The 19735-nt window shown below is 56.7% G+C and overlaps 8 protein-coding genes across 8 annotated transcripts; 4 read left to right on the forward strand and 4 right to left on the reverse strand.

Moving 5' to 3' along the window:
* Window positions 1-1766: 1766 nt before the first annotated feature.
* On the reverse strand, window positions 1767-2183 carry LOC116499729 (claw keratin-like). The gene has a single exon (XM_032204560.1). The coding sequence runs from the start codon at window positions 2181-2183 to the stop codon at window positions 1767-1769; it is 417 nt and encodes a 138-aa protein (XP_032060451.1).
* A 1261-nt stretch (window positions 2184-3444) lies between these two features.
* On the forward strand, window positions 3445-3861 carry LOC116499722 (claw keratin-like). Its single transcript, XM_032204551.1, has one exon. The coding sequence runs from the start codon at window positions 3445-3447 to the stop codon at window positions 3859-3861; it is 417 nt and encodes a 138-aa protein (XP_032060442.1).
* A 2576-nt stretch (window positions 3862-6437) lies between these two features.
* LOC116499728 (claw keratin-like) lies at window positions 6438-6854 on the reverse strand. Its single transcript, XM_032204559.1, has one exon. The coding sequence runs from the start codon at window positions 6852-6854 to the stop codon at window positions 6438-6440; it is 417 nt and encodes a 138-aa protein (XP_032060450.1).
* Window positions 6855-8115: 1261 nt separating this feature from the next.
* On the forward strand, window positions 8116-8532 carry LOC116499721 (claw keratin-like). The gene has a single exon (XM_032204550.1). The coding sequence runs from the start codon at window positions 8116-8118 to the stop codon at window positions 8530-8532; it is 417 nt and encodes a 138-aa protein (XP_032060441.1).
* Window positions 8533-11109: 2577 nt separating this feature from the next.
* LOC116499727 (claw keratin-like) lies at window positions 11110-11526 on the reverse strand. Its single transcript, XM_032204558.1, has one exon. The coding sequence runs from the start codon at window positions 11524-11526 to the stop codon at window positions 11110-11112; it is 417 nt and encodes a 138-aa protein (XP_032060449.1).
* A 1261-nt stretch (window positions 11527-12787) lies between these two features.
* On the forward strand, window positions 12788-13204 carry LOC116499720 (claw keratin-like). Its single transcript, XM_032204549.1, has one exon. It carries the CDS (start codon window positions 12788-12790, stop codon window positions 13202-13204), a length of 417 nt encoding a protein of 138 aa, XP_032060440.1.
* A 2576-nt stretch (window positions 13205-15780) lies between these two features.
* On the reverse strand, window positions 15781-16197 carry LOC116499726 (claw keratin-like). Its single transcript, XM_032204557.1, has one exon. The coding sequence runs from the start codon at window positions 16195-16197 to the stop codon at window positions 15781-15783; it is 417 nt and encodes a 138-aa protein (XP_032060448.1).
* A 1261-nt stretch (window positions 16198-17458) lies between these two features.
* LOC116499667 (claw keratin-like) lies at window positions 17459-17875 on the forward strand. The gene has a single exon (XM_032204471.1). It carries the CDS (start codon window positions 17459-17461, stop codon window positions 17873-17875), a length of 417 nt encoding a protein of 138 aa, XP_032060362.1.
* The last annotated feature ends 1860 nt before the right edge of the window (window positions 17876-19735 follow it).

Here is a 19735-nt window from a genome sequence, read left to right on the forward strand (position 1 = left end):
CCCTTCTCTCACCGGGTAGAATGGCAATGAGTACCCAATCCTATTTTGAGAACATGAAAAAGCAACAGCCATCTTGCACAGCCACCACAGCATGTTTGACCTCTTTATATTGCCTTTTCTATGGTCAGCCGTGGAGGTCTGGGGAGACAGAGAGATGGCCACTGCATGGTCAGGGCTGCTGCCACCTGCTGACTGTGCCCATGTGCACAGCTGCAGGTGGTGGCACTGGGAAGGGGTGAAGGAGACACAACCAAGTCTGCCCAAGGTCCTCCACATGGCCGTGAACACATCACAGCCATCCAGAGCCAGGAAACACAAAGGCCTTGAGTAGATGGTGCGTGTCTGTACCCGCCTCATGTCCCTTCATTCCCTAAGTGTCTTCTGATCGTGTGATCCTGGCTCTGCACAGTGGTCTTTCTTTGAGACTGTTCCTGCAAGGGAAATCAAGAAGAGGAGCGGGGCAGCATGTTGGTCAGTGGTGGGGGCTCAAGAGAACATGCATCACCCATAATTCTCAAGGCAGGGGAAGGGAAAATTGGCATTTCTGCCCATCCACACAACTCCCCAGCCTCCAGTGCAAGGGCCGCCAGCCAACCACTGGGTGCTGCCTCACATAGCATCCCGTGCATGCTGGGTGAGGGCAGAGTGGTGGGAGGCAGCCGGTGTGCCTCATCACAGCTGTTATGGCCAGGTGTTCTGGGGACCTGGCCATGCAGGTTGCTTTGTGTGCTGGTGTGTGAGGAAGGGCAGCCAAGGCCTGGCAGCATGTCTGCAGCATGGAGCTGTGTGGAGCACTGCTGTCCTACTTGGCCAGAGCTGTGTCCCCCAGCTACAGGTAGGCAAGCTGTGTATACAGGAAAGAGCTTCTAGCCCAGTGGTGGGGAAAAGCCTGCCAGTGCTCCATGCAGATGTGGGAGGAAGGGAAACTGGAGGGGCTGGAGTAAAGGCTGGTGGGGTCCCTCAGCCTCCCTCCTCTGCCCAGTGGCCTCTCAGGTGGCTCTAACCAGGTCTTTGCCGTTGGGGAGGCTGTGACAGTTCCCAGAGACATAAAAGTCCAAGGCCTTCAGGAAGCCCCTAGGGAGCTGCCAGAGTAGACAAGAAGTGCTTTTCGTTACCAACCTCTCATCTTGGGCTGTAGCTGTTAATTGCCCAGGATGAGGGTGAGATGGTGTGAGCGCTGAGGGAGCAGTGGTTGGTGATGGTTCTGTGTGTGGCCCCACTGTGGTGACCCTTCACTGACGGCTGCTCTGACCATCAAGGTCATCTTCTGATGGTCATGGCCGTAGAGGTGAGGGAGTTCCTGAGGGCCTCTGAGAATGCCCCAGGATTGCAGCTCTCAGGAATGGACCCTGGGGGCCTGCATGGGCTCACAGCAAGGAGCAAATGCATTAAGGGTCATAGAAAAGACAGGATCAAGAATGTGGCAAAACAAAGCTTTTATTGCAGGTCTAGGGGAGAAGGGAGATGGCAGAAAGGCAGCCCCTGGCACGTGGCAGCCCCTGACTCCTTGCAGATGGCGGCAGAAGCAGTCACGATGCAGAAATAGGCAGACAGCTGTGGGCTACATCGTCACGGGGCAGCAAGTCCTGAAGCAAAGCTCAGTTAGAGCAGGAGAAGGAAGAATCTGGGGCCCATGTAGACACAAGGCCCCCAGTCAGTGGAGACGAGTGATGATGAAGGGGAGCCTTTCCTGGCAATGAACGTTGGGAAGGTTCCAGGGCAGCTCCAGAGTTGTCCTTCATCAGGGGCAGGAGCCAGTGGTGGGCTTAGCAGGGCCCGCAGTTGCCACTGAGGTACCTGTGGCTCCGACGCCAGCCACCGTATCCGCAGCTCCCAAAGGCTCCATAGCCCCCATAGCCGCCAAGGCCTCCGTAACCCCCAAGGCCTCCGTAGCCCAAAAGGCCACCATAACCCCCAAGGCCTCCATAGCCCCCAAAGGCACCACGGCCTCCAAAAGTGCCGCCAAAGCCCCCTGCAACAGCCGGGACTCCCGCCGAGCCGACCACGGCGTGCTGAGGGAAGGAGCTGAGGATGGGCCCGGGCAAGGTGAGCACCGTGGCCGGGGGCTGGATCACCACGGTGGAGTCGGGGCACTGCCGCACGCAGGGCTCGTTGGCGCTGTCAGCCAGCGGGGCCGGGGCAGCCACCCCGCACACAGGGGCACACAGGCTGGAGCAGGACATCTTCCACGTAGGCAAGGAGTACTGCAAAGGGCAGGCAGAGTTAGGCAAGTGTCTGGGGAGAGGCTGTATTGATGGAGGCAGGGAGAGAGCCCCGAGAAGCCTCCAAGAGCACGACTTACCCAGGTGATCTGTTTAGAGACAAGCGGAGGAAGCAGGATAGAGGGCTGCAAAGCCCTCAGCCCTTTTATACCTGTCCCAGACAGGCTGCAGCATCAGGCAGGGGGCGGAGGTGGAAGCGTCAGATATTCATGCAATAAAGCCAGCACAAATCATGACACACGTGGAGATGCGAGACAATTATATCCCTCCACACTGGGGACACTGCGGCTCATACGTGTCCTGAGGAACAGGGAGGTGATGGGAGGGACAGACCATGACACTCACATACATAAAAGGCTAGACACTGCTGGAGCTGACCTCATGGCACCAATAAACCCCAATGAGTTCTAATCCCCCAGGTTGATTGGGCTTCACCCATGATACCAACACAGCCACAGCTCTTTGCTTGGCCTTCAGGCGAATTGGAGAACAAGGAGTAACACATGTTCCACAGGGCAGGGAGAAGGGCAATGGTTAGGGATGCTCCTCAACTCCCACTTGAGTGCCTCACAGCCACTGCCTGTACAGGGTGATGGTGAGTGTTTGGGAGCTGCTTCACGTGGGTGGGATGGCTTCATCCCTTCACCCAATCTTCCACCACCTCTGTTTACCAGCCCATAAAAGGGAGGTAATGACAGGTATGCTGGTTGTGCACAGAGATAAAAAGGCACTTCTTCAACAAATTGCCCATGACACTTCTACATAGACAAAGTTTGGGATTAGGAAGAAATCAGGGTTTATTGGTGCCATGAGGTCAGTTTAAAAAGCAGCTGGCCTTTGATGTAGTTGCGTGTCATGGTCTGTTCCTCCCATGACCTCCTGTTCCTGAGGGCATGTTTGCGTTTCGGTGTCCCCGATGGGGAGGAATATAATTGCCTCGCATCTCCACATCTGTCATGATTCATGCTGGCAACATTGCAGGAATATCTGGGGCTTTCACCTATGTTTGATGCCAGGGGCTCTCTGAGACAGGTATAAAAGGGCTGAGGGCTTTGCAGCCCTCTATCCTGCTTCCTCCGCTTGTCTCTAAACAGATCACCTGGGTAAGTTGTGCTCTTGGAGGCTTCTCGGGGCTCTCTCCCTGCCTCCATCAATACAGCCTCTCCCCAGACCCTTGCCTAACTCTGCCTGCCCTTTGCAGTACTCCTTGCCTACGTGGAAGATGTCCTGCTCCAGCCTGTGTGCCCCTGTGTGCGGGGTGGCTGCCCCGGCCCCGCTGGCTGACAGCGCCAACGAGCCCTGCGTGCGGCAGTGCCCCGACTCCACCGTGGTGATCCAGCCCCCGGCCACGGTGCTCACCTTGCCCGGGCCCATCCTCAGCTCCTTCCCTCAGCACGCCGTGGTCGGCTCGGCGGGAGTCCCGGCTGTTGCAGGGGGCTTTGGCGGCACTTTTGGAGGCCGTGGTGCCTTTGGGGGCTATGGAGGCCTTGGGGGTTATGGTGGCCTTTTGGGCTATGGAGGCCTTGGGGGTTATGGAGGCCTTGGCGGCTATGGGGGCTATGGAGCCTTTGGAAGCTGTGGATATGGCGGCTCGCGTCGGGGCCTCAGGTACCTCAGTGGCAACTGCGGGCCCTGCTAAGCCCACCTCAGGCTCCAGCCCCTGAACAAGGAGAGCTCCTCAGCTGCCCTGGAACGTCCCGACATGACACCAGCAGGAAAAGCTCCCCTTTGGCGTCACCTGTCTCCAGAGCTTGGAGGCCTCGTGCCTGCATGCGGCCCAATTCTGACTTTTACCTGCCCCAATTGAGATTCTTTTCAGGACTTGCTGCCCCGTGACAGGCAGCACAGTATCTTCCTCCTGTTCATGTAGCATGGTTACTGGTCACCTCCTCTGTGCCTTTTCCAAGGAGCTGATGGATGCCTCTGCCCAGGGGCTGCCCTTCTGTCAACTTCCTGCTCCCATGGACTTTTAATAAAAGCACTGTTGCACCACATTCTTGACCCATGGTATTTCTTCATCGTTCTTCTTCCAGACTTCCCCCAAAACTCAGAGCCAGGGCAGTTGGGCTGCTGGCTGCACTCCTGCCTCTGCTACTGGGACCCTTGCTCCTGCACGTTAAGCTGAAGCAGGGGAGGTTTAGCTTGCACATCAGGAAGACGTTCTTCACCACGAGGGTGGTCGCACACTGGAACAGGCTCCCCAGTGAATTAGTCACTGCACCGAGCCTGTCTGAATTTATGAAGGAATTGGACTGTGCACTTAGTCACATGGTCTAAAATTTTGGGAAGACCTGTGCGGTGTCAGGTTTTGGACTTGATGATCCTTCTGGGTCCTTTCCAACTCGAGATACTCTATGATTCTATGATTCTTTGTGCAGCTGGGACAGGGCATCACGACTGAAGCAGAGGCCCCAGTGGGTCTTGTAGAGGACAGGCTCCTGAACCTCCTCCCTTCTCTCACCGGGTAGAATGGCAATGAGTACCCAATCCTATTTTGAGAACATGAAAAAGCAACAGCCATCTTGCACAGCCACCACAGCATGTTTGACCTCTTTATATTGCCTTTTCTATGGTCAGCTGTGGAGGTCTGGGGAGACAGAGAGATGGCCACTGCATGGTCAGGGCTGCTGCCACCTGCTGACTGTGCCCATGTGCACAGCTGCAGGTGGTGGCACTGGGAAGGGGTGAAGGAGACACAACCAAGTCTGCCCAAGGTCCTCCACATGGCCGTGAACACATCACAGCCATCCAGAGCCAGGAAACACAAAGGCCTTGAGTAGATGGTGCGTGTCTGTACCCGCCTCATGTCCCTTCATTCCCTAAGTGTCTTCTGATCGTGTGATCCTGGCTCTGCACAGTGGTCTTTCTTTGAGACTGTTCCTGCAAGGGAAATCAAGAAGAGGAGCGGGGCAGCATGTTGGTCAGTGGTGGGGGCTCAAGAGAACATGCATCACCCATAATTCTCAAGGCAGGGGAAGGGAAAATTGGCATTTCTGCCCATCCACACAACTCCCCAGCCTCCAGTGCAAGGGCCGCCAGCCAACCACTGGGTGCTGCCTCACATAGCATCCCGTGCATGCTGGGTGAGGGCAGAGTGGTGGGAGGCAGCCGGTGTGCCTCATCACAGCTGTTATGGCCAGGTGTTCTGGGGACCTGGCCATGCAGGTTGCTTTGTGTGCTGGTGTGTGAGGAAGGGCAGCCAAGGCCTGGCAGCATGTCTGCAGCATGGAGCTGTGTGGAGCACTGCTGTCCTACTTGGCCAGAGCTGTGTCCCCCAGCTACAGGTAGGCAAGCTGTGTATACAGGAAAGAGCTTCTAGCCCAGTGGTGGGGAAAAGCCTGCCAGTGCTCCATGCAGATGTGGGAGGAAGGGAAACTGGAGGGGCTGGAGTAAAGGCTGGTGGGGTCCCTCAGCCTCCCTCCTCTGCCCAGTGGCCTCTCAGGTGGCTCTAACCAGGTCTTTGCCGTTGGGGAGGCTGTGACAGTTCCCAGAGACATAAAAGTCCAAGGCCTTCAGGAAGCCCCTAGGGAGCTGCCAGAGTAGACAAGAAGTGCTTTTCGTTACCAACCTCTCATCTTGGGCTGTAGCTGTTAATTGCCCAGGATGAGGGTGAGATGGTGTGAGCGCTGAGGGAGCAGTGGTTGGTGATGGTTCTGTGTGTGGCCCCACTGTGGTGACCCTTCACTGACGGCTGCTCTGACCATCAAGGTCATCTTCTGATGGTCATGGCCGTAGAGGTGAGGGAGTTCCTGAGGGCCTCTGAGAATGCCCCAGGATTGCAGCTCTCAGGAATGGACCCTGGGGGCCTGCATGGGCTCACAGCAAGGAGCAAATGCATTAAGGGTCATAGAAAAGACAGGATCAAGAATGTGGCAAAACAAAGCTTTTATTGCAGGTCTAGGGGAGAAGGGAGATGGCAGAAAGGCAGCCCCTGGCACGTGGCAGCCCCTGACTCCTTGCAGATGGCGGCAGAAGCAGTCACGATGCAGAAATAGGCAGACAGCTGTGGGCTACATCGTCACGGGGCAGCAAGTCCTGAAGCAAAGCTCAGTTAGAGCAGGAGAAGGAAGAATCTGGGGCCCATGTAGACACAAGGCCCCCAGTCAGTGGAGACGAGTGATGATGAAGGGGAGCCTTTCCTGGCAATGAACGTTGGGAAGGTTCCAGGGCAGCTCCAGAGTTGTCCTTCATCAGGGGCAGGAGCCAGTGGTGGGCTTAGCAGGGCCCGCAGTTGCCACTGAGGTACCTGTGGCTCCGACGCCAGCCACCGTATCCGCAGCTCCCAAAGGCTCCATAGCCCCCATAGCCGCCAAGGCCTCCGTAACCCCCAAGGCCTCCGTAGCCCAAAAGGCCACCATAACCCCCAAGGCCTCCATAGCCCCCAAAGGCACCACGGCCTCCAAAAGTGCCGCCAAAGCCCCCTGCAACAGCCGGGACTCCCGCCGAGCCGACCACGGCGTGCTGAGGGAAGGAGCTGAGGATGGGCCCGGGCAAGGTGAGCACCGTGGCCGGGGGCTGGATCACCACGGTGGAGTCGGGGCACTGCCGCACGCAGGGCTCGTTGGCGCTGTCAGCCAGCGGGGCCGGGGCAGCCACCCCGCACACAGGGGCACACAGGCTGGAGCAGGACATCTTCCACGTAGGCAAGGAGTACTGCAAAGGGCAGGCAGAGTTAGGCAAGGGTCTGGGGAGAGGCTGTATTGATGGAGGCAGGGAGAGAGCCCCGAGAAGCCTCCAAGAGCACGACTTACCCAGGTGATCTGTTTAGAGACAAGCGGAGGAAGCAGGATAGAGGGCTGCAAAGCCCTCAGCCCTTTTATACCTGTCCCAGACAGGCTGCAGCATCAGGCAGGGGGCGGAGGTGGAAGCGTCAGATATTCATGCAATAAAGCCAGCACAAATCATGACACACGTGGAGATGCGAGACAATTATATCCCTCCACACTGGGGACACTGCGGCTCATACGTGTCCTGAGGAACAGGGAGGTGATGGGAGGGACAGACCATGACACTCACATACATAAAAGGCTAGACACTGCTGGAGCTGACCTCATGGCACCAATAAACCCCAATGAGTTCTAATCCCCCAGGTTGATTGGGCTTCACCCATGATACCAACACAGCCACAGCTCTTTGCTTGGCCTTCAGGCGAATTGGAGAACAAGGAGTAACACATGTTCCACAGGGCAGGGAGAAGGGCAATGGTTAGGGATGCTCCTCAACTCCCACTTGAGTGCCTCACAGCCACTGCCTGTACAGGGTGATGGTGAGTGTTTGGGAGCTGCTTCACGTGGGTGGGATGGCTTCATCCCTTCACCCAATCTTCCACCACCTCTGTTTACCAGCCCATAAAAGGGAGGTAATGACAGGTATGCTGGTTGTGCACAGAGATAAAAAGGCACTTCTTCAACAAATTGCCCATGACACTTCTACATAGACAAAGTTTGGGATTAGGAAGAAATCAGGGTTTATTGGTGCCATGAGGTCAGTTTAAAAAGCAGCTGGCCTTTGATGTAGTTGCGTGTCATGGTCTGTTCCTCCCATGACCTCCTGTTCCTGAGGGCATGTTTGCGTTTCGGTGTCCCCGATGGGGAGGAATATAATTGCCTCGCATCTCCACATTTGTCATGATTCATGCTGGCAACATTGCAGGAATATCTGGGGCTTTCACCTATGTTTGATGCCAGGGGCTCTCTGAGACAGGTATAAAAGGGCTGAGGGCTTTGCAGCCCTCTATCCTGCTTCCTCCGCTTGTCTCTAAACAGATCACCTGGGTAAGTCGTGCTCTTGGAGGCTTCTCGGGGCTCTCTCCCTGCCTCCATCAATACAGCCTCTCCCCAGACCCTTGCCTAACTCTGCCTGCCCTTTGCAGTACTCCTTGCCTACGTGGAAGATGTCCTGCTCCAGCCTGTGTGCCCCTGTGTGCGGGGTGGCTGCCCCGGCCCCGCTGGCTGACAGCGCCAACGAGCCCTGCGTGCGGCAGTGCCCCGACTCCACCGTGGTGATCCAGCCCCCGGCCACGGTGCTCACCTTGCCCGGGCCCATCCTCAGCTCCTTCCCTCAGCACGCCGTGGTCGGCTCGGCGGGAGTCCCGGCTGTTGCAGGGGGCTTTGGCGGCACTTTTGGAGGCCGTGGTGCCTTTGGGGGCTATGGAGGCCTTGGGGGTTATGGTGGCCTTTTGGGCTATGGAGGCCTTGGGGGTTATGGAGGCCTTGGCGGCTATGGGGGCTATGGAGCCTTTGGAAGCTGTGGATATGGCGGCTCGCGTCGGGGCCTCAGGTACCTCAGTGGCAACTGCGGGCCCTGCTAAGCCCACCTCAGGCTCCAGCCCCTGAACAAGGAGAGCTCCTCAGCTGCCCTGGAACGTCCCGACATGACACCAGCAGGAAAAGCTCCCCTTTGGCGTCACCTGTCTCCAGAGCTTGGAGGCCTCGTGCCTGCATGCGGCCCAATTCTGACTTTTACCTGCCCCAATTGAGATTCTTTTCAGGACTTGCTGCCCCGTGACAGGCAGCACAGTATCTTCCTCCTGTTCATGTAGCATGGTTACTGGTCACCTCCTCTGTGCCTTTTCCAAGGAGCTGATGGATGCCTCTGCCCAGGGGCTGCCCTTCTGTCAACTTCCTGCTCCCATGGACTTTTAATAAAAGCACTGTTGCACCACATTCTTGACCCATGGTATTTCTTCATCGTTCTTCTTCCAGACTTCCCCCAAAACTCAGAGCCAGGGCAGTTGGGCTGCTGGCTGCACTCCTGCCTCTGCTACTGGGACCCTTGCTCCTGCACGTTAAGCTGAAGCAGGGGAGGTTTAGCTTGCACATCAGGAAGACGTTCTTCACCACGAGGGTGGTCGCACACTGGAACAGGCTCCCCAGTGAATTAGTCACTGCACCGAGCCTGTCTGAATTTATGAAGGAATTGGACTGTGCACTTAGTCACATGGTCTAAAATTTTGGGAAGACCTGTGCGGTGTCAGGTTTTGGACTTGATGATCCTTATGGGTCCTTTCCAACTCGAGATACTCTATGATTCTATGATTCTTTGTGCAGCTGGGACAGGGCATTACGACTGAAGCAGAGGCCCCAGTGGGTCTTGTAGAGGACAGGCCCCTGAACCTCCTCCCTTCTCTCACCGGGTAGAATGGCAATGAGTACCCAATCCTATTTTGAGAACATGAAAAAGCAACAGCCATCTTGCACAGCCACCACAGCATGTTTGACCTCTTTATATTGCCTTTTCTATGGTCAGCCGTGGAGGTCTGGGGAGACAGAGAGATGGCCACTGCATGGTCAGGGCTGCTGCCACCTGCTGACTGTGCCCATGTGCACAGCTGCAGGTGGTGGCACTGGGAAGGGGTGAAGGAGACACAACCAAGTCTGCCCAAGGTCCTCCACATGGCCGTGAACACATCACAGCCATCCAGAGCCAGGAAACACAAAGGCCTTGAGTAGATGGTGCGTGTCTGTACCCGCCTCATGTCCCTTCATTCCCTAAGTGTCTTCTGATCGTGTGATCCTGGCTCTGCACAGTGGTCTTTCTTTGAGACTGTTCCTGCAAGGGAAATCAAGAAGAGGAGCGGGGCAGCATGTTGGTCAGTGGTGGGGGCTCAAGAGAACATGCATCACCCATAATTCTCAAGGCAGGGGAAGGGAAAATTGGCATTTCTGCCCATCCACACAACTCCCCAGCCTCCAGTGCAAGGGCCGCCAGCCAACCACTGGGTGCTGCCTCACATAGCATCCCGTGCATGCTGGGTGAGGGCAGAGTGGTGGGAGGCAGCCGGTGTGCCTCATCACAGCTGTTATGGCCAGGTGTTCTGGGGACCTGGCCATGCAGGTTGCTTTGTGTGCTGGTGTGTGAGGAAGGGCAGCCAAGGCCTGGCAGCATGTCTGCAGCATGGAGCTGTGTGGAGCACTGCTGTCCTACTTGGCCAGAGCTGTGTCCCCCAGCTACAGGTAGGCAAGCTGTGTATACAGGAAAGAGCTTCTAGCCCAGTGGTGGGGAAAAGCCTGCCAGTGCTCCATGCAGATGTGGGAGGAAGGGAAACTGGAGGGGCTGGAGTAAAGGCTGGTGGGGTCCCTCAGCCTCCCTCCTCTGCCCAGTGGCCTCTCAGGTGGCTCTAACCAGGTCTTTGCCGTTGGGGAGGCTGTGACAGTTCCCAGAGACATAAAAGTCCAAGGCCTTCAGGAAGCCCCTAGGGAGCTGCCAGAGTAGACAAGAAGTGCTTTTCGTTACCAACCTCTCATCTTGGGCTGTAGCTGTTAATTGCCCAGGATGAGGGTGAGATGGTGTGAGCGCTGAGGGAGCAGTGGTTGGTGATGGTTCTGTGTGTGGCCCCACTGTGGTGACCCTTCACTGACGGCTGCTCTGACCATCAAGGTCATCTTCTGATGGTCATGGCCGTAGAGGTGAGGGAGTTCCTGAGGGCCTCTGAGAATGCCCCAGGATTGCAGCTCTCAGGAACTGGACCCTGGGGGCCTGCATGGGCTCACAGCAAGGAGCAAATGCATTAAGGGTCATAGAAAAGACAGGATCAAGAATGTGGCAAAACAAAGCTTTTATTGCAGGTCTAGGGGAGAAGGGAGATGGCAGAAAGGCAGCCCCTGGCACGTGGCAGCCCCTGACTCCTTGCAGATGGCGGCAGAAGCAGTCACGATGCAGAAATAGGCAGACAGCTGTGGGCTACATCGTCACGGGGCAGCAAGTCCTGAAGCAAAGCTCAGTTAGAGCAGGAGAAGGAAGAATCTGGGGCCCATGTAGACACAAGGCCCCCAGTCAGTGGAGACGAGTGATGATGAAGGGGAGCCTTTCCTGGCAATGAACGTTGGGAAGGTTCCAGGGCAGCTCCAGAGTTGTCCTTCATCAGGGGCAGGAGCCAGTGGTGGGCTTAGCAGGGCCCGCAGTTGCCACTGAGGTACCTGTGGCTCCGACGCCAGCCACCGTATCCGCAGCTCCCAAAGGCTCCATAGCCCCCATAGCCGCCAAGGCCTCCGTAACCCCCAAGGCCTCCGTAGCCCAAAAGGCCACCATAACCCCCAAGGCCTCCATAGCCCCCAAAGGCACCACGGCCTCCAAAAGTGCCGCCAAAGCCCCCTGCAACAGCCGGGACTCCCGCCGAGCCGACCACGGCGTGCTGAGGGAAGGAGCTGAGGATGGGCCCGGGCAAGGTGAGCACCGTGGCCGGGGGCTGGATCACCACGGTGGAGTCGGGGCACTGCCGCACGCAGGGCTCGTTGGCGCTGTCAGCCAGCGGGGCCGGGGCAGCCACCCCGCACACAGGGGCACACAGGCTGGAGCAGGACATCTTCCACGTAGGCAAGGAGTACTGCAAAGGGCAGGCAGAGTTAGGCAAGGGTCTGGGGAGAGGCTGTATTGATGGAGGCAGGGAGAGAGCCCCGAGAAGCCTCCAAGAGCACGACTTACCCAGGTGATCTGTTTAGAGACAAGCGGAGGAAGCAGGATAGAGGGCTGCAAAGCCCTCAGCCCTTTTATACCTGTCCCAGACAGGCTGCAGCATCAGGCAGGGGGCGGAGGTGGAAGCGTCAGATATTCATGCAATAAAGCCAGCACAAATCATGACACACGTGGAGATGCGAGACAATTATATCCCTCCACACTGGGGACACTGCGGCTCATACGTGTCCTGAGGAACAGGGAGGTGATGGGAGGGACAGACCATGACACTCACATACATAAAAGGCTAGACACTGCTGGAGCTGACCTCATGGCACCAATAAACCCCAATGAGTTCTAATCCCCCAGGTTGATTGGGCTTCACCCATGATACCAACACAGCCACAGCTCTTTGCTTGGCCTTCAGGCGAATTGGAGAACAAGGAGTAACACATGTTCCACAGGGCAGGGAGAAGGGCAATGGTTAGGGATGCTCCTCAACTCCCACTTGAGTGCCTCACAGCCACTGCCTGTACAGGGTGATGGTGAGTGTTTGGGAGCTGCTTCACGTGGGTGGGATGGCTTCATCCCTTCACCCAATCTTCCACCACCTCTGTTTACCAGCCCATAAAAGGGAGGTAATGACAGGTATGCTGGTTGTGCACAGAGATAAAAAGGCACTTCTTCAACAAATTGCCCATGACACTTCTACATAGACAAAGTTTGGGATTAGGAAGAAATCAGGGTTTATTGGTGCCATGAGGTCAGTTTAAAAAGCAGCTGGCCTTTGATGTAGTTGCGTGTCATGGTCTGTTCCTCCCATGACCTCCTGTTCCTGAGGGCATGTTTGCGTTTCGGTGTCCCCGATGGGGAGGAATATAATTGCCTCGCATCTCCACATTTGTCATGATTCATGCTGGCAACATTGCAGGAATATCTGGGGCTTTCACCTATGTTTGATGCCAGGGGCTCTCTGAGACAGGTATAAAAGGGCTGAGGGCTTTGCAGCCCTCTATCCTGCTTCCTCCGCTTGTCTCTAAACAGATCACCTGGGTAAGTCGTGCTCTTGGAGGCTTCTCGGGGCTCTCTCCCTGCCTCCATCAATACAGCCTCTCCCCAGACCCTTGCCTAACTCTGCCTGCCCTTTGCAGTACTCCTTGCCTACGTGGAAGATGTCCTGCTCCAGCCTGTGTGCCCCTGTGTGCGGGGTGGCTGCCCCGGCCCCGCTGGCTGACAGCGCCAACGAGCCCTGCGTGCGGCAGTGCCCCGACTCCACCGTGGTGATCCAGCCCCCGGCCACGGTGCTCACCTTGCCCGGGCCCATCCTCAGCTCCTTCCCTCAGCACGCCGTGGTCGGCTCGGCGGGAGTCCCGGCTGTTGCAGGGGGCTTTGGCGGCACTTTTGGAGGCCGTGGTGCCTTTGGGGGCTATGGAGGCCTTGGGGGTTATGGTGGCCTTTTGGGCTATGGAGGCCTTGGGGGTTATGGAGGCCTTGGCGGCTATGGGGGCTATGGAGCCTTTGGAAGCTGTGGATATGGCGGCTCGCGTCGGGGCCTCAGGTACCTCAGTGGCAACTGCGGGCCCTGCTAAGCCCACCTCTGGCTCCAGCCCCTGAACAAGGAGAGCTCCTCAGCTGCCCTGGAACGTCCCGACATGACACCAGCAGGAAAAGCTCCCCTTTGGCGTCACCTGTCTCCAGAGCTTGGAGGCCTCGTGCCTGCATGCGGCCCAATTCTGACTTTTACCTGCCCCAATTGAGATTCTTTTCAGGACTTGCTGCCCCGTGACAGGCAGCACAGTATCTTCCTCCTGTTCATGTAGCATGGTTACTGGTCACCTCCTCTGTGCCTTTTCCAAGGAGCTGATGGATGCCTCTGCCCAGGGGCTGCCCTTCTGTCAACTTCCTGCTCCCATGGACTTTTAATAAAAGCACTGTTGCACCACATTCTTGACCCATGGTATTTCTTCATCGTTCTTCTTCCAGACTTCCCCCAAAACTCAGAGCCAGGGCAGTTGGGCTGCTGGCTGCACTCCTGCCTCTGCTACTGGGACCCTTGCTCCTGCACGTTAAGCTGAAGCAGGGGAGGTTTAGCTTGCACATCAGGAAGACGTTCTTCACCACGAGGGTGGTCGCACACTGGAACAGGCTCCCCAGTGAATTAGTCACTGCACCGAGCCTGTCTGAATTTATGAAGGAATTGGACTGTGCACTTAGTCACATGGTCTAAAATTTTGGGAAGACCTGTGCGGTGTCAGGTTTTGGACTTGATGATCCTTATGGGTCCTTTCCAACTCGAGATACTCTATGATTCTATGATTCTTTGTGCAGCTGGGACAGGGCATCACGACTGAAGCAGAGGCCCCAGTGGGTCTTGTAGAGGACAGGCCCCTGAACCTCCTCCCTTCTCTCACCGGGTAGAATGGCAATGAGTACCCAATCCTATTTTGAGAACATGAAAAAGCAACAGCCATCTTGCACAGCCACCACAGCATGTTTGACCTCTTTATATTGCCTTTTCTATGGTCAGCCGTGGAGGTCTGGGGAGACAGAGAGATGGCCACTGCATGGTCAGGGCTGCTGCCACCTGCTGACTGTGCCCATGTGCACAGCTGCAGGTGGTGGCACTGGGAAGGGGTGAAGGAGACACAACCAAGTCTGCCCAAGGTCCTCCACATGGCCGTGAACACATCACAGCCATCCAGAGCCAGGAAACACAAAGGCCTTGAGTAGATGGTGCGTGTCTGTACCCGCCTCATGTCCCTTCATTCCCTAAGTGTCTTCTGATCGTGTGATCCTGGCTCTGCACAGTGGTCTTTCTTTGAGACTGTTCCTGCAAGGGAAATCAAGAAGAGGAGCGGGGCAGCATGTTGGTCAGTGGTGGGGGCTCAAGAGAACATGCATCACCCATAATTCTCAAGGCAGGGGAAGGGAAAATTGGCATTTCTGCCCATCCACACAACTCCCCAGCCTCCAGTGCAAGGGCCGCCAGCCAACCACTGGGTGCTGCCTCACATAGCATCCCGTGCATGCTGGGTGAGGGCAGAGTGGTGGGAGGCAGCCGGTGTGCCTCATCACAGCTGTTATGGCCAGGTGTTCTGGGGACCTGGCCATGCAGGTTGCTTTGTGTGCTGGTGTGTGAGGAAGGGCAGCCAAGGCCTGGCAGCATGTCTGCAGCATGGAGCTGTGTGGAGCACTGCTGTCCTACTTGGCCAGAGCTGTGTCCCCCAGCTACAGGTAGGCAAGCTGTGTATACAGGAAAGAGCTTCTAGCCCAGTGGTGGGGAAAAGCCTGCCAGTGCTCCATGCAGATGTGGGAGGAAGGGAAACTGGAGGGGCTGGAGTAAAGGCTGGTGGGGTCCCTCAGCCTCCCTCCTCTGCCCAGTGGCCTCTCAGGTGGCTCTAACCAGGTCTTTGCCGTTGGGGAGGCTGTGACAGTTCCCAGAGACATAAAAGTCCAAGGCCTTCAGGAAGCCCCTAGGGAGCTGCCAGAGTAGACAAGAAGTGCTTTTCGTTACCAACCTCTCATCTTGGGCTGTAGCTGTTAATTGCCCAGGATGAGGGTGAGATGGTGTGAGCGCTGAGGGAGCAGTGGTTGGTGATGGTTCTGTGTGTGGCCCCACTGTGGTGACCCTTCACTGACGGCTGCTCTGACCATCAAGGTCATCTTCTGATGGTCATGGCCGTAGAGGTGAGGGAGTTCCTGAGGGCCTCTGAGAATGCCCCAGGATTGCAGCTCTCAGGAATGGACCCTGGGGGCCTGCATGGGCTCACAGCAAGGAGCAAATGCATTAAGGGTCATAGAAAAGACAGGATCAAGAATGTGGCAAAACAAAGCTTTTATTGCAGGTCTAGGGGAGAAGGGAGATGGCAGAAAGGCAGCCCCTGGCACGTGGCAGCCCCTGACTCCTTGCAGATGGCGGCAGAAGCAGTCACGATGCAGAAATAGGCAGACAGCTGTGGGCTACATCGTCACGGGGCAGCAAGTCCTGAAGCAAAGCTCAGTTAGAGCAGGAGAAGGAAGAATCTGGGGCCCATGTAGACACAAGGCCCCCAGTCAGTGGAGACGAGTGATGATGAAGGGGAGCCTTTCCTGGCAATGAACGTTGGGAAGGTTCCAGGGCAGCTCCAGAGTTGTCCTTCATCAGGGGCAGGAGCCAGTGGTGGGCTTAGCAGGGCCCGCAGTTGCCACTGAGGTACCTGTGGCTCCGACGCCAGCCACCGTATCCGCAGCTCCCAAAGGCTCCATAGCCCCCATAGCCGCCAAGGCCTCCGTAACCCCCAAGGCCTCCATAGCCCAAAAGGCCACCATAACCCCCAAGGCCTCCATAGCCCCCAAAGGCACCACGGCCTCCAAAAGTGCCGCCAAAGCCCCCTGCAACAGCCGGGACTCCTGCCGAGCCGACCACGGCGTGCTGAGGGAAGGAGCTGAGGATGGGCCCGGGCAAGGTGAGCACCGTGGCCGGGGGCTGGATCACCACAGTGGAGTCGGGGCACTGCCGCACGCAGGGCTCGTTGGCGCTGTCAGCCAGCGGGGCCGGGGCAGCCACCCCGCACACAGGGGCACACAGGCTGGAGCAGGACATCTTCCACGTAGGCAAGGAGTACTGCAAAGGGCAGGCAGAGTTAGGCAAGTGTCTGGGGAGAGGCTGTATTGATGGAGGCAGGGAGAGAGCCCCGAGAAGCCTCCAAGAGCACGACTTACCCAGGTGATCTGTTTAGAGACAAGCGGAGGAAGCAGGATAGAGGGCTGCAAAGCCCTCAGCCCTTTTATACCTGTCCCAGACAGGCTGCAGCATCAGGCAGGGGGCGGAGGTGGAAGCGTCAGATATTCATGCAATAAAGCCAGCACAAATCATGACACACGTGGAGATGCGAGACAATTATATCCCTCCACACTGGGGACACTGCGGCTCATACGTGTCCTGAGGAACAGGGAGGTGATGGGAGGGACAGACCATGACACTCACATACATAAAAGGCTAGACACTGCTGGAGCTGACCTCATGGCACCAATAAACCCCAATGAGTTCTAATCCCCCAGGTTGATTGGGCTTCACCCATGATACCAACACAGCCACAGCTCTTTGCTTGGCCTTCAGGCGAATTGGAGAACAAGGAGTAACACATGTTCCACAGGGCAGGGAGAAGGGCAATGGTTAGGGATGCTCCTCAACTCCCACTTGAGTGCCTCACAGCCACTGCCTGTACAGGGTGATGGTGAGTGTTTGGGAGCTGCTTCACGTGGGTGGGATGGCTTCATCCCTTCACCCAATCTTCCACCACCTCTGTTTACCAGCCCATAAAAGGGAGGTAATGACAGGTATGCTGGTTGTGCACAGAGATAAAAAGGCACTTCTTCAACAAATTGCCCATGACACTTCTACATAGACAAAGTTTGGGATTAGGAAGAAATCAGGGTTTATTGGTGCCATGAGGTCAGTTTAAAAAGCAGCTGGCCTTTGATGTAGTTGCGTGTCATGGTCTGTTCCTCCCATGACCTCCTGTTCCTGAGGGCATGTTTGCGTTTCGGTGTCCCCGATGGGGAGGAATATAATTGCCTCGCATCTCCACATTTGTCATGATTCATGCTGGCAACATTGCAGGAATATCTGGGGCTTTCACCTATGTTTGATGCCAGGGGCTCTCTGAGACAGGTATAAAAGGGCTGAGGGCTTTGCAGCCCTCTATCCTGCTTCCTCCGCTTGTCTCTAAACAGATCACCTGGGTAAGTCGTGCTCTTGGAGGCTTCTCGGGGCTCTCTCCCTGCCTCCATCAATACAGCCTCTCCCCAGACCCTTGCCTAACTCTGCCTGCCCTTTGCAGTACTCCTTGCCTACGTGGAAGATGTCCTGCTCCAGCCTGTGTGCCCCTGTGTGCGGGGTGGCTGCCCCGGCCCCGCTGGCTGACAGCGCCAACGAGCCCTGCGTGCGGCAGTGCCCCGACTCCACCGTGGTGATCCAGCCCCCGGCCACGGTGCTCACCTTGCCCGGGCCCATCCTCAGCTCCTTCCCTCAGCACGCCGTGGTCGGCTCGGCGGGAGTCCCGGCTGTTGCAGGGGGCTTTGGCGGCACTTTTGGAGGCCGTGGTGCCTTTGGGGGCTATGGAGGCCTTGGGGGTTATGGTGGCCTTTTGGGCTATGGAGGCCTTGGGGGTTATGGAGGCCTTGGCGGCTATGGGGGCTATGGAGCCTTTGGAAGCTGTGGATATGGCGGCTCGCGTCGGGGCCTCAGGTACCTCAGTGGCAACTGCGGGCCCTGCTAAGCCCACCTCTGGCTCCAGCCCCTGAACAAGGAGAGCTCCTCAGCTGCCCTGGAACGTCCCGACATGACACCAGCAGGAAAAGCTCCCCTTTGGCGTCACCTGTCTCCAGAGCTTGGAGGCCTCGTGCCTGCATGCGGCCCAATTCTGACTTTTACCTGCCCCAATTGAGATTCTTTTCAGGACTTGCTGCCCCGTGACAGGCAGCACAGTATCTTCCTCCTGTTCATGTAGCATGGTTACTGGTCACCTCCTCTGTGCCTTTTCCAAGGAGCTGATGGATGCCTCTGCCCAGGGGCTGCCCTTCTGTCAACTTCCTGCTCCCATGGACTTTTAATAAAAGCACTGTTGCACCACATTCTTGACCCATGGTATTTCTTCATCGTTCTTCTTCCAGACTTCCCCCAAAACTCAGAGCCAGGGCAGTTGGGCTGCTGGCTGCACTCCTGCCTCTGCTACTGGGACCCTTGCTCCTGCACGTTAAGCTGAAGCAGGGGAGGTTTAGCTTGCACATCAGGAAGACGTTCTTCACCACGAGGGTGGTCGCACACTGGAACAGGCTCCCCAGTGAATTAGTCACTGCACCGAGCCTGTCTGAATTTATGAAGGAATTGGACTGTGCACTTAGTCACATGGTCTAAAATTTTGGGAAGACCTGTGCGGTGTCAGGTTTTGGACTTGATGATCCTTATGGGTCCTTTCCAACTCGAGATACTCTATGATTCTATGATTCTTTGTGCAGCTGGGACAGGGCATTACGACTGAAGCAGAGGCCCCAGTGGGTCTTGTAGAGGACAGGCCCCTGAACCTCCTCCCTTCTCTCACCGGGTAGAATGGCAATGAGTACCCAATCCTATTTTGAGAACATGAAAAAGCAACAGCCATCTTGCACAGCCACCACAGCATGTTTGACCTCTTTATATTGCCTTTTCTATGGTCAGCCGTGGAGGTCTGGGGAGACAGAGAGATGGCCACTGCATGGTCAGGGCTGCTGCCACCTGCTGACTGTGCGCATGTGCACAGCTGCAGGTGGTGGCACTGGGAAGGGGTGAAGGAGACACAACCAAGTCTGCCCAAGGTCCTCCACATGGCCGTGAACACATCACAGCCATCCAGAGCCAGGAAACACAAAGGCCTTGAGTAGATGGTGCGTGTCTGTACCCGCCTCATGTCCCTTCATTCCCTAAGTGTCTTCTGATCGTGTGATCCTGGCTCTGCACAGTGGTCTTTCTTTGAGACTGTTCCTGCAAGGGAAATCAAGAAGAGGAGCGGGGCAGCATGTTGGTCAGTGGTGGGGGCTCAAGAGAACATGCATCACCCATAATTCTCAAGGCAGGGGAAGGGAAAATTGGCATTTCTGCCCATCCACACAACTCCCCAGCCTCCAGTGCAAGGGCCGCCAGCCAACCACTGGGTGCTGCCTCACATAGCATCCCGTGCATGCTGGGTGAGGGCAGAGTGGTGGGAGGCAGCCGGTGTGCCTCATCACAGCTGTTATGGCCAGGTGTTCTGGGGACCTGGCCATGCAGGTTGCTTTGTGTGCTGGTGTGTGAGGAAGGGCAGCCAAGGCCTGGCAGCATGTCTGCAGCATGGAGCTGTGTGGAGCACTGCTGTCCTACTTGGCCAGAGCTGTGTCCCCCAGCTACAGGTAGGCAAGCTGTGTATACAGGAAAGAGCTTCTAGCCCAGTGGTGGGGAAAAGCCTGCCAGTGCTCCATGCAGATGTGGGAGGAAGGGAAACTGGAGGGGCTGGAGTAAAGGCTGGTGGGGTCCCTCAGCCTCTCTCCTCTGCCCAGTGGCCTCTCAGGTGGCTCTAACCAGGTCTTTGCCGTTGGGGAGGCTGTGACAGTTCCCAGAGACATAA

The sequence above is a fragment of the Aythya fuligula genome, chromosome 28 (assembly GCF_009819795.1).
Source record: "Aythya fuligula isolate bAytFul2 chromosome 28, bAytFul2.pri, whole genome shotgun sequence".
Classification (NCBI taxonomy): Eukaryota; Metazoa; Chordata; class Aves; order Anseriformes; family Anatidae; genus Aythya; species Aythya fuligula.